The sequence below is a fragment of the Blennius ocellaris genome, assembly GCF_963422515.1.
Source record: "Blennius ocellaris genome assembly, chromosome: 14".
In the NCBI taxonomy this organism is placed as follows: domain Eukaryota; kingdom Metazoa; phylum Chordata; class Actinopteri; order Blenniiformes; family Blenniidae; genus Blennius; species Blennius ocellaris.
The window spans coordinates 18,348,254-18,360,367 of NC_137663.1; the positions used below are offsets into that span (position 1 = coordinate 18,348,254).

The following is a 12,114-nucleotide window of genomic DNA, read 5'->3' on the forward strand; positions in this document are numbered from 1 at the left end:
TCTCTTTGCGAGCACCGAAAACAGAAGCTGTAGTAGAAGTAGTCGGCAGCAATCGTTAGCGACCATTCCCTGCTCATCAGGTTCCAGTTTAATCTTATTCCTGTACAGGAGCTCTGTTTTCCGTCTGTATTTGTTAGCTTCGTCAGACATTTTTCCCATGTAGCATCCCTCCGTGTGTTAGTTTGTGTGTGTGCGTGTGAGCGAGCGAGTGAGTGAGTGCGTTTGAGTGTTAGGGGGCTACCTCAGTCTGCACTACAAGATGCCTCACTCATGTTGTCCACCTTGACTTTTGGGGTGCAGGGTAGCTGCTTTAGTCATACTGTACCTCCATTTGTACAGCAAATGTACAGGAGATGAAGGAGTGATGCTAGACAAGAGGATGCAACCGAAACCATGCATGTAAAACAGACTATACACTGTATCTCATCTTCAGATAGGTTAAGATTGTTAGAAAATGTATGTACGTATGTAAATATGACTGGGTGGGGGGGGGGAGGGGGAAGCACCTTTTTTGTTTTTCAGAACTATGTAACTTCAAATGACAATATTCAGGTTGCTCTATGGTATGTATCAATAAATGTTTTGCACCCTGGAAAATCAGAAAAGAGAAAAATACCAAGTCACACGCTGTCGCTGCACTCCTGGATCCACCTCTCCTGTTCTGGCTTTATCGGACGCTCCTCCATCCGGACGGAGAGCCCATGAATGCAGCGCTCTGTGTGCGGGCCCACACAGTCTGTCCCGAGTACCACTGCTGAGTGTTAGTTTGTGTGCGTGCGGTAGGTGTGGGTGGCCAGTCAGGAAGCTTCGCTGGCCCCGGGACATTTGGCCTCTGCCCCATGTACAGGTCTGAACTATGAGCACAAAAGGTGAATTTCGTGACGAGAGACGCCGCTGACGTGCCCCTTTTCTGTGGTTGCTCCTGTACATTCCTATCTTCTGAATGTGTAAACCTGTACACGTGGTGTGAAAATTCCTCTATTAATGTGTATCAAGAGAATGGAACAAAGACAAAAAATGTTACTTTTTAAATTATTATCTTTATTATTATTATTACTCTTATTATTGTCTAGCTTTGTAAAACTGCTGATCCATCTGGCATACCTCAGCAGGCCCTTCCCCATCTTTGAAAAGGACAAATAAGTGACGGGGAAATGAGGTTTTGGATAAACTATTTTTAATTGTGGTTGAAGCAATAGACTTTTTGAACTTTGAATTGTGCATGGCTGTGTCTTGAGTGTAAAAAAATGAAAAAAACATTGCAGTTTGGGAACTGGACTGAAATAAAAAGAGGAGGAAAACCAGAGTTGTGTCATGGTTTAATCTGACGATATTGTTTTCGTTCAAGAATATTCAATTTGTCATCATTTTACAGTGGGAAGTAAACCGGGTGAAGCCATTGACAGGTTGATACATACCGGGAGCATAAAGCTTACTTCAGGTAATTAGTAGCAATTGTCATCATAACATGCAAATTACAATCATTCGTGGTTGTGCTGTGAATAACTGCGACACAGAGTTCAGTTCACCTGTGATTGGCAGAGAGGAAAGAGGAGGATCTTCCAGGATACTAATTATGATGACTGGTGGATTTCGCTATTTCCAGATTCTCGTAAACCTCAACAACTCAAACACAGTAGCATAAAGAGACCAGCACAACTATGATGTAGTCTGTATTCAGTGTTTATTTCCCTCAGAAGTGTTTCACCTTTTTATTATTTTTATTATTTCCAGTAGGAAATCATCGAATAAATATGTGACTCTCCCTGTGCTTCATATTTGGTAGTCATGGAAACATGATGCTCAGATGGTCCTGCTTCAAGTGCTGGAATAATGTGATAAAGCTGACAAGTGATCAATATTGATTGCATCGTTATAGATAAACATATATTAATCTAAAACAATGCACATCCGAATTAATAGTTTGTAATTTTTTCTCTGTTCTGAGAATCACACACTCGAAGCAGTCTTACTTTAGTTTGTTTTAGGTTGTTGCACATGTTATCTCAGCTCATTTTTGATTTTCATCTGATTGTATGCAGCTCGTTGTATGTTTATATCCATCGCATCTCTTACAGTAGCCATCGTGTGATGAGTCTACCTCTGTCCTCACAGTATCATGTAACATTGTCATACAGTTTATAAAAACATAAACACTTTTAAGATTTTAAAAAATAAGGAAACCAGCCAGAGGAGACATTCAGTCCGCCCGCGCACCTCTCAATGTTCACATAGTTCGCCAATGTGCAAATAACAGCATTCATTCATGTAAAAAAACAAAAACAAATCAAAAAACAACACATCATCCTGCGGCTGGTTTTGCTGCGTCGATGATGACGCGTGTCAGATAAGTCACACGTGACTGTCAGAGCTGAAAAAGATTTCCCCAGGTCACGGCGGAGGTCAGATGGCAGTCAGCTGAGTGGACGTGGCGATCCTCAGAGTGATGGCGCCGGGCATCTCGTCGGCCATCTGCCGACCTCGCTTTCTCAGCTGAAGCCTCTGAGGGGCGGCGGTGTCCTTCACTGCCCCGGACAGCACAACCTGGCCCATGAACTCGTCCTTCACTGCGTTACTGTTCCACACCTGAAAAAGAGCAGTCAGGTTTACGGTGACTCACCGTCCCATCCATCTTGTTCTCTGCCCATCTCAGAAAAGATTTGGCACAATTGGTTTTGGCTAAAAGCTTCAGGCTTCTTCACATTCACAATTCAATGTACTTTTGTTGCAACCTGCTTCTAGTTTTCCTTTTGCTTAACGGAGGACTCCCTTGATAGCAAAGCACATGTCGCAAATCATTTTCTTCAGATTTTTTCAAATATATTTCTTTTTAAAAAGGCCATTGAAAGTCTCCTTTACACTTCAAGGATGTTTTTGTGAAAATAGAGCAACATATCCTCAACTGACGCTGAAGCTTAAACAGTGGACTTCCAGCACACCGTACATTGAGACTCATTCTAAACAAAGAAATGTATCTTTGCATATTCATCTATTCTGAACTCTCAATGCCAGAGGAGGTAAAGATGCTTCAGACACAAAGTAATACTTCACTATTAAATGAAGCTGCACAGTAAAGAAGTGTTTAGCAAGCTTGCCTGGCAATAAAAACATTTAAAATATATAAATAAATAAATGAAGAAGAAGAAGAAGAAGAAGAACTGGCGATTTGGTTGGTAAAGTGACGAAAGAATACTCTGACAAAGTTGGAGACTCATTGATTTATTCTGAGGAATAATCTGGCAAATGAGGTGCCGTGTCGTCAATACCAGCCAGTTAACCTTATGTCATTTATTTGATTACAGGCCTGCATGTTTTCAGTCCGTTCATTTGTGAGCTCTAGTTAAATTAAGCTTGCAGAATCTTCCTTGGAAAAAAAATTCATATGGAATTTTCCAGTTTGTAGCTCTGTTTATGTTCAATAAAATGTTATAATACAAAAAGACCAGAACAATAAATGTTTTGGTTTTTTTGCATAAATATTTGATGGGGTGTTTTAAAAACTAGTGCAGAGGTGAACTAACCACCATTATTTATATTTCATTTTTTGATTAAAGATTTAATTTGACTTGTTTCCGCTATGAAAAGGATGTTTTTTCAATTAAACTGTGGAAATATTTAAACACACAGACTGAACCACAGACATACCCGCATTGTACAAAAAAAAAATTCAGTTTTCTATCACAATATCAGGATGACTGATTTGCCCTGTTGGTCATTGAGCAAAATGACAGGAGAGATGAGTTTGTCTTACCTCCACTGTTATGGGCTTTCTGGGCTTTTTCCTGTAGAAAACACCGCTCGTAGCAAACTCTGGTTTCAAAGTGTCTTTTTTGATGGAGGACTTCACTGACTTGCCCTCACAGTATATAATCACGTAGGGGTCTGCGCCTTCATAAAAACAAAAGAAAGATGTATGTTAGTGAAACGGATTGCTGAATGCATTTCATGGAGTGTGTGTTTGTGTGAGTCCTCCAACCTCCTGAGCTGTCCTGGTTCTGTAGCCCCTCGGCTTCATGGACGTAAACATGAGTCACCACTTGAGGGTATCCCAGGAATGAACTCCAGCATCGTATCCGCGGCTTGTCCTCAATCATTTCCCTGCGAGAGGAGAGAGGAGAGAGGAGAGAGGAGAGAGGAGAGAGGAGAGAGGAGAGAGGAGAGAGTGGGACAAAGGCTGAGTTTATGTTTAGTGACATTTTGATCCTGAAAGGCCAGAAGTTAGTTGATGCAGTCACACTGAAGTATTATTTAGAATTTTCCCAGTCACATGTTTTCAATAATTTTAAATCATATCTGCATTTAAAAAAACCAAAATAAACAACATAAGTTTAATTGGCAATTTGAAACTGAGTTTCCCCCTTTAAAGCATGTTAAAAAAAACCTGTTAAATTTAACAGGAGCTTTACCAGGGGCCTGTAGGTCTGGCCAAATGGAAGCAAACACTGGAGAGGTCGTGAGCTGTTTCACTCAGCTTTTAACCTTAAATGTCAAGAATCCATGAGCAAGCAAACAGTCTTAATCTTCAGCTTGCTCTTTCTGAAAGTCTGTGTGGCTCCTTTGTGTAGTTTATGTGCCTAAGACAGAAAAAGGCTCCTGCAAGCACCACATCAGCCTGATAAAGACCACCGTAAAACAAGAGGCAGTTCTGAGCTTTACAGTTTCACCGTCTTACCGGCAGCTCGAGTCCACGTCGGTGAAAACTCGGAGCATGTAATCGCCCAGTGTATAGGGCTTGAAGGTGGTGGGGATGATGACATATCGGCCCTGAGGCAGATTGGCTCTCACGAACACAGTGCGGGCGTTGATGTAGGTGGAGGTCTCCTGATTCTTCTGCGTCAGGATGTCATGCAGACGATACTTCCTGTTGTTTTCCACCTGGAAACGGAGGGAAGCAACAATCGTTTACTCAAGTGCGACGCCCATAAGAGCACATGAAATGGCGGCGGCTCAGATGGAGGTGATCAAATCACTTAGATAGTAAATGACAAGAGATAAATCCACATTTACATTTCACTGCTGTTCACCAGGCTGTGTGCACCCAGCTGCAGCTTTTTTTTTTTTACGTCACCAGCTCCTTTTGGCTCAGTGTCTACTGCTGTCATTCAGAGCCCACCCCTCCCTCTGGCTGCACTTCTGTCGGCATGATAAGGCCGTGTGTGTTTGAACTTTGCCAGATCTCTGACCACTAAATCTCACTGCAGGAAATGTGAGGTCAGCTCTGCAGACTACATGAATAAAGGATTTATAGTGCAGCGGGTTTGACCACATGTTATTGTTGTTGTTTTTTTGTGAAGACTAATGTATAACCTTGACAACTTAAATAGAACTTATAAAATAGTCATTATCTTAAGTCGAATCTGAACTCCTCAGATTCTCATGGAGATTGTATTTCATATTTGTCCTGCGTATTGCACTTCTAATAAATCACTTATCTCACAACACACAACAATCTCACAGCACAAGAGTTATGATTAATAACTGTACAACTGAAACTGTGCACTGGCTACACCTTAGGGAGAGTTTGAAGAAATGATCACTTAAATTCATTGGCTCCACAGCACATTTCTCACTGTAACAATCAATACATGTATTCATATTTTGTGTGTTTGATCATTTTTGATTTAGTTTCTTGTTGAAATGTTTTGTTTAAGTTCTGATAAAACAAGTCAAGTCGTGTCTGCTGGTCAATGAAAACATGCATCCAAGATTTGTCAAATCCTGGTTTTCACCCAAAATAAGCTGAAATTCTATGAATATCCACATGACTTCATTCCAGAAAAAACACAATTTCCACCGTAATGATCACGGTGTTTATCAGCTTCATTCGAATGTTTGTACAAGATTTCTAAAGAACTGTCCAACCCTTTAATTTATTGTTATGCACTGAGTTTCATGCGTATCACACAGCTTTCTGCTGATAAACTCTCTCGGAAGATGTTGTAGAATCTCAGGGACATTTGGGGGTGCATGTTTCTATAAAGGCCGCACATCCATCTATTTACCTGGAGGACACTGAAACCGATAGATATATTTTCTCCTTGACCAAATTTCCTGTGTATCTTCATGTCTTTCTGCTGCAGGGAGATCAGGACCTCGTCCACCTCCTTTGTGACGTCAAAGACGAACTGCAACGGCAAGTTGGGAAAGAGTCAGCGTTGAGTGTGAATGCATGACCATGTGTTGGCGCGAGAGAGCCAGCAGTACCTGTGGGTTCTGCAGGAATGTCGGTTTGTGGTTAGCGCAGCCTCCGCAGCGGTTCAACAGTGGCTCTGCGTTTTTGGTCCAGCTGCCGAAGTGCATCACCTCGTGCCATGTCTTGTGGACGCTGATCACCGACGTGTTGATGACGCGGCAAACGTCTGCGTCTGTGAAGTACTTGCACCAGTCAGAGAAAGACATCCTGTGGAGGCAAAGTGAGAAAATGTTAAAAATTCTCACTCTGAAACAAACTCCACGGGAGGAATCCTACATGTCGTCCACTCACCAGAACTCTCCGTCGTCCTCCACTGTGATGCCGAGGTTTCCTCTCTCCATGTCGCCAATCTTTTCCCATTCCACCGAGCTAAACATCAAACAAAAACAATCCAAAATTTGAGTCATCAAATGTGACACATAGAGTATATTATACTCTGTAGTGAGATTATACATCAGTGAAAACACCTGAAATACAATCCGGTTGTCAGGCTTTCCCCGTATGCTCAGTATGCCCCACAGTGTGCTCACTTTCACCAAAAATGGTCAAATATTTCATTCAAGTTATCATGCAAAAGTCCTGGTGAGCTTTAGAATAAGAACATTTTCCTGCTCTTTACTCAGAACCAGATTTTTATGAAGTCAAAGTTTTCCTGGCTTTCTCACAGCAGGCCGAGGTGAATAATCCTGTTGGTTCTGCTCCAGTGATTCAACCACAGTAATCACAGCCTCGACCGCAACTTTCCGTGAGCGACCAAACACACAGTAGCAACTTCTGAAGAGCTCACAAAGTTAAACAAAAAGTATCAGCGAAAGAACTTTTTTTTTTTTTTTTTAATGTGAAAAAACAATGAAGTGAGGTCTCCTCACCTGTCACTCCAGGCTCCTTTCCACTCCGTCTTGCCCCAGGGGTTCCTCATGCGGATCAGAGGGAGGGTTTCATTTTTGAAGTAGGCCAGCAGCCCATGACCCAGACGTACTTTCTTCACTGCGGTTATTGAGTATGCGTGGCCTTTCACCAGCCCGTTTGCCATCTGGTTCTCGATCTCATGAGGTAGTGCCTGTGAGAAGTTGGGGGGGGGGGGGACCAAACAAAAAACAGTCACGATCGCCAGCGTCTCCGGAGGACAGAGACACGTTGAGACCACTGAGGCGGAGCACTGACCCTTATGGAGCAGCTTATGATTCCTCCACGGTCGTACACCTTCAGGAGGTCCTCAAACAGCTTGTCTTGTTTTTCTTGGTCCCTATAGTAACCCTCTTCCTCCAGCTTGATGGCTTCAGCCACAGCGCCACTGAAATCCACCACAGCGTCTCCGGTATTTCCTCCCTCCAAAGACTCATAGCAGCCCGAGAGCCTTGGGCACAGAGGGGACAGAGGCATGTTGAAAATACTGGGCAAATAATAGAATATAGCCAGACTAATATTGTGTCACCAACAGCTTGTTAAACAAGCATTCAACCTTACTGTAATGTTTTGGCAAATTATATTATTATACTTAGCAAAGGTATTAATAATGATTGTAGAAGTAGAAAAAACATCTAGATTTCTACCAGTAAGTTAGAATGTTTTAACTGACAAGCACAATGCAAGAGGCTTAAGAGTACAAAATGAGTATAGATATAAAGAAAAAGCAGAGTTTCACTGACTTGGCGTAGGCCTTCTCCAGCAGAGCGCTCCAGAACTCGTTGTTGTCTTTTGAGTGACAGTAGATGAGCTCTCCGCCGATCGTAGGCAGTCGGTCGTCCACCACCACGTCCACCCACTTCCCGAAGATCCAGAACTGGAAGTGAAATATCCCAGCGTAATTCTCCGGATGTTTGGGATCCCACTCCTGCTCCTTCCAGTCGGGAATGACCTGCAGAAGACAGAGAAGCAAATCCCGAAATGAAATGTGCTTCCTGACAGCACTCACGCCAAATCTTAGCGTGATCTGAACTGTGACCAAGTCCTGAATATTACATTATTTAGCCGTCCTGCTCTGTGGGAACTTTTAATCAGGAATAATGGAAGAGAACATATTAGTTTACAGTGGATACTTTCCAAGGTTTTTTGTTTTCTGTGATCAGTTTAATTTCACACGGTCAGTTCTCAGAAGAGGCGGGGAAAAAAATCACATTTGTTTCAAACAAGTTACTTTTTCAAGGAGTGCATGTAAAGCTCATAATTGGTTCTTTGTTTCCTGCTTTATAAGTTGAAGGCATGTCTATGGTTTGTAACTCATGAACTCATGAACATAATGAAACTTATCAAACATCCACAACAAGCATCATTGATCCTCTGTGTTTCTCTCTCAGAATTATTACGTTTTACTTCTGTTGATATTGGTGTATAAAAATTATATTTCCCTAAAATGCAACACATCACCACATTATGGTGTTCTCATTTAATGGGACTTTTGCTGTGAATAAGATGAATTCATGCTGTTTGTATTCACACTGATTAGGCATTCAGGTTTCAAACAATTGTTACAATACAGATGATAAGACAAGACAAGACAAGACAAGATAAGACGAGACGAGACGAGACGATACGAGACGAGACGAGACGAGACGAGACGAGACAAGATAAGACAAGACAAGACAAGATAAGATAAGATAAGATAAGATAAGATAAGATAAGATAAGATAAGATATGAAGATTCAACGCACTAGGAGCGATTGAGTCAGCAACTACAGATTGCATAAAGCTGTGAAAAAAAGAATATTAAAGAATAATAGAGAATAAATATTTACATGGTGAATAGTTTAAGATATTCTAATATTAAAGCATTGTGAAACATTGACAAGAAAATTAGATAATGATAGGAATTTACAAACAAAAAAACCCCACAAGTTATTATTTACAACAGTTACTTCTCAGAAACAGAAAAAAAACTTGATGAGTGACGACTTAGCTGGGAAAGTAACTTGTGAATTACTTTTTATGACCCCTTTAATAAAGTCTCTTCTTGCTATTCTGCTTTACTATTTTAGTGTTGCTGTGGCACGTCCTGTACTGTCAGCACTGTGTGAGTCATTAGAATGAATAGGTGTTTTAATAGCTCCCCGATAAAATTTAACACAAATCTGCTCCTTCCAAGGAAGAGAGATCAGTTCCTTGTGTTACACAAACATCCTTTATCTTATAAATGTCACCTGAGGTTTCATTAAGGTGCCTCGTGACTACTGTGGATACAAGCTAAGTCATTTCAGACCTAATTTTGCGTGTAAACAGGGCCTTAGTGCAATAGTAACCAACAGCATCTCCAGGCAGTATTAGAGCAAACAGCAGAGTTAAGACTGAAAGAGAGAGACAGCAGCTTCACAGCTTTCAGCGATTGTAACTGTGTTACCAATCAGCCTCTCATTTCCCACGTTCAGATTAAAGAAGGTTTTCACTCACTCTCTTCCAGAGATTTGGCTTCAAAGCCAGACAGGAGCAGGCCGCAACGAACCAGCAGTTTCCCACAACTCCTTGGTTCAAGTCATGGGCGCTGATGCCCTCCACAAACAGATGGGGTGCTTCACTTATTTCCTGCACGAGAGAAGAAAATCGTAAGATGCACAAAAACATATAAAAATAAATAAATAAATGAAAAGGCTCTTAGTTCATTTGCAGCCATAATTACACAGTGAGGTAATGGAAGCATGGCTCCGACCACCAATTGCACTTACCCGAGGACGTTTCCACTCCACATAACCAGGCGGTGCTTTTCTAAAGTACAGCGATGTATTAATGGCAGGGAACTCTGCGTCCTCAAACAGGGTCTTGCTGTTGATGCAGTCCCTCTTCAGTTCAGCATAGTGCTGGTTTTTGTAGGGGACAGCGGAGGAGAACATGGTCCAGACGATGAAGCCTCACAGCTGCAGACTGAGGAAGGACACCAGAACCTTTAGACCATATATATATGGGCAGGATAGCTCCCCAAACTCTCTCACTCTGGTGTTTCGGGGAAACATTTGCTGGAGTAGGTCCTGTAAATCTCGTCATTACTTCATTTCCAGAGCAGACTGTCCTTTGACCTGAAGTCCCTCCAGACTGCTAACGGATGTGTGTGCAGTGTGTAAATATAATCTAAGGTATTTCAAAAATCTGAATTGTTCACATTAATTAGGATGAGACATATGTTTACTGCTTATTTTATACAGATAAAGAGATGATGCTTGTTTCTGTCACATGGGAAAAATCAACAGGCATCTTGTGTGAACATTTATATTTCAATCTTCTATCCTGCTTATCCAGTGCAGGAAACGTTCTGGGTTTTGGTTTTTTTTTGTAAACTTTGAAATAAATTAAAGCTGAAATTGTATAATACAGATATACCTGTACTATAGTTTGCATGTGCTCCCTGTGCGTGCAAAAACATTCTCCAATTCTATCCCAGAGTCAAAACACATTTGATTTTAAATGACATTTAATTGAATGCACAGTTTGCGTGAGTTTGTGTGTGTAGTTTTTTGTTACTCTGTGTTTGCCCTGTGATGGTACCAAAATCCTCTCTTTACCTGCCCAAGCTACATCTTTTTTTTTTTTTAACCTTTATTGAAGCTCTTACCTATACCTACATATACTACAAGATATAGATAATCCCGCCACATCTGAATTACAACCGAATCAGTGATGAAGAAAACAGCTGTATTCTCCGAGGACAACTCATGAACTTCCTGCTGACTCTCTCATGACGCATGACGGAAAATAGTCATTGTGGATACACGTTATTGATGTATTCCTGCCAATAATAACAAAACCGAATAATATTCAGTAATACAGCAGGCTCTATATTTAAAGATCAGCCTTGTTCCAACCATTTCTTTAGAAGCTGAGTGAAGACAGTGTGTGGATGATGCCCATGAGTTTGCACTTTGTCACGTATAAGGTCTCAGGAGCCAGGAGATTTTAAACATCTGGAAATAGCTCTCACTTGAAAACTTGGCACGCTGCGAGGGGACAAAAAGAAAACACAGATGCCCACCATACCGCTTACAGAAATCCAGAGGGAACCTCATTCCTGCTCCACAATGAGGAAGTGTCCAGGTCTCATACCTGTTCGTCTCACTGTTCTACACACTGGTGGCCTTTTCATGCATGTGCACGATTAGGAACCACACCCTGACTGTGTTTGGTTTCACACACAGGTTCACTGCTTCACCTGAATACCTGTAGCTGCTGGATTATTCACATGAAAGAATAAACAAGCGTATGGCTCTGAGTGAGGACGTAAACTGGGTTATGAGTCTCTGTGTGATCATGAGAGTGTTATCTTTTTGAGAGTCCTTTGCTTATGTGCTCAAAGCAGGCTATTTTTGGCTGGTTGCTTAATTTACTCTCGTTCGAGGAACATTAGTTAATATCAGGTGCCAGGAACAGTTTATCGCAGTCTTTGGTCTTCTACTGTTTGGTTTCGCTTGTTAAAAGTGTGTAAAGGTGATACCAGGTCGCATTGCCACACATTTCCGGCTTACATGCCGACACAAGCAGTAAAGTTACAAAGACTGAATACAATAGGGCTTTCAGTGTTGCTACATGATTTTATAGCAGAATCGGATCTAATCTGTGCTTAGGAAATCTTATAAGGTTAGAAAGGGCCGGTGAAATATTAACAAATCAGCAGAGTCTGGACATGAGGAAATATTTATGACACAACAATGATGAGAGATAAGGATTTATCTAAAGCACATAAATCAGTCACATAAAACAGTAAGTAAGATCAAGCTTCACCCCATTGAAGACACATTCAAGAGAAATCTTAAAGCACTTGATTCCCAAAGCAACACTCACCTGGTGTGATCTGTTATCCTCGCATCGATGGACTCAAACACCTTCACCGTCCTGTGAAACTCCTCTGTCCCAGGCGGCAGATGTGAGATCCAGTACAGGACACGGCACCAAAGATCATCCGTTGAGTCTCAGCTTCTGGCTACGAGGGCTTTCCCAAAGAT

The 12,114-nt window shown here is 41.5% G+C and overlaps 1 protein-coding gene across 1 annotated transcript; it reads right to left on the reverse strand.

Annotated features, from left to right (window-relative positions):
• Positions 1 to 512: 512 nt before the first annotated feature.
• LOC308139473 (calpain-5-like) lies at positions 513 to 12,114 on the reverse strand. The gene is made up of 13 exons (XM_080508933.1): positions 11,954 to 12,114; positions 9,850 to 10,045; positions 9,578 to 9,709; positions 7,843 to 8,051; positions 7,358 to 7,550; positions 7,063 to 7,253; positions 6,485 to 6,562; positions 6,205 to 6,400; positions 6,003 to 6,125; positions 4,673 to 4,875; positions 3,977 to 4,098; positions 3,752 to 3,888; positions 513 to 2,586 (listed from the first exon to the last, which is right to left on the reverse strand). Exons 2-13 carry the CDS (start codon positions 10,012 to 10,014, stop codon positions 2,404 to 2,406), a joined length of 1,932 nt encoding a protein of 643 aa, XP_080365059.1. The 5' UTR covers positions 10,015 to 10,045; positions 11,954 to 12,114; the 3' UTR covers positions 513 to 2,403.

What these genes read in the sequence shown, in the direction of transcription:
- LOC308139473 (XM_080508933.1), bottom strand. Translation starts at nt 10,014, where the DNA reads ATGTTCTCCTCCGCTGTCCCCTACAAAAACCAGCACTATGCTGAACTG. An exon ending in AGCCAAATCTCTGGAAGAGA is followed by an intron (nt 8,052 to 9,577) that starts GTGAGTGAAAAC and finishes TGTCTTCTGCAG; the next exon opens with GTCATTCCCGACTGGAAGGA. An exon ending in CATTCCTGCAGAACCCACAG is followed by an intron (nt 6,126 to 6,204) that starts GTACTGCTGGCT and finishes TTGCCGTTGCAG; the next exon opens with TTCGTCTTTGACGTCACAAA.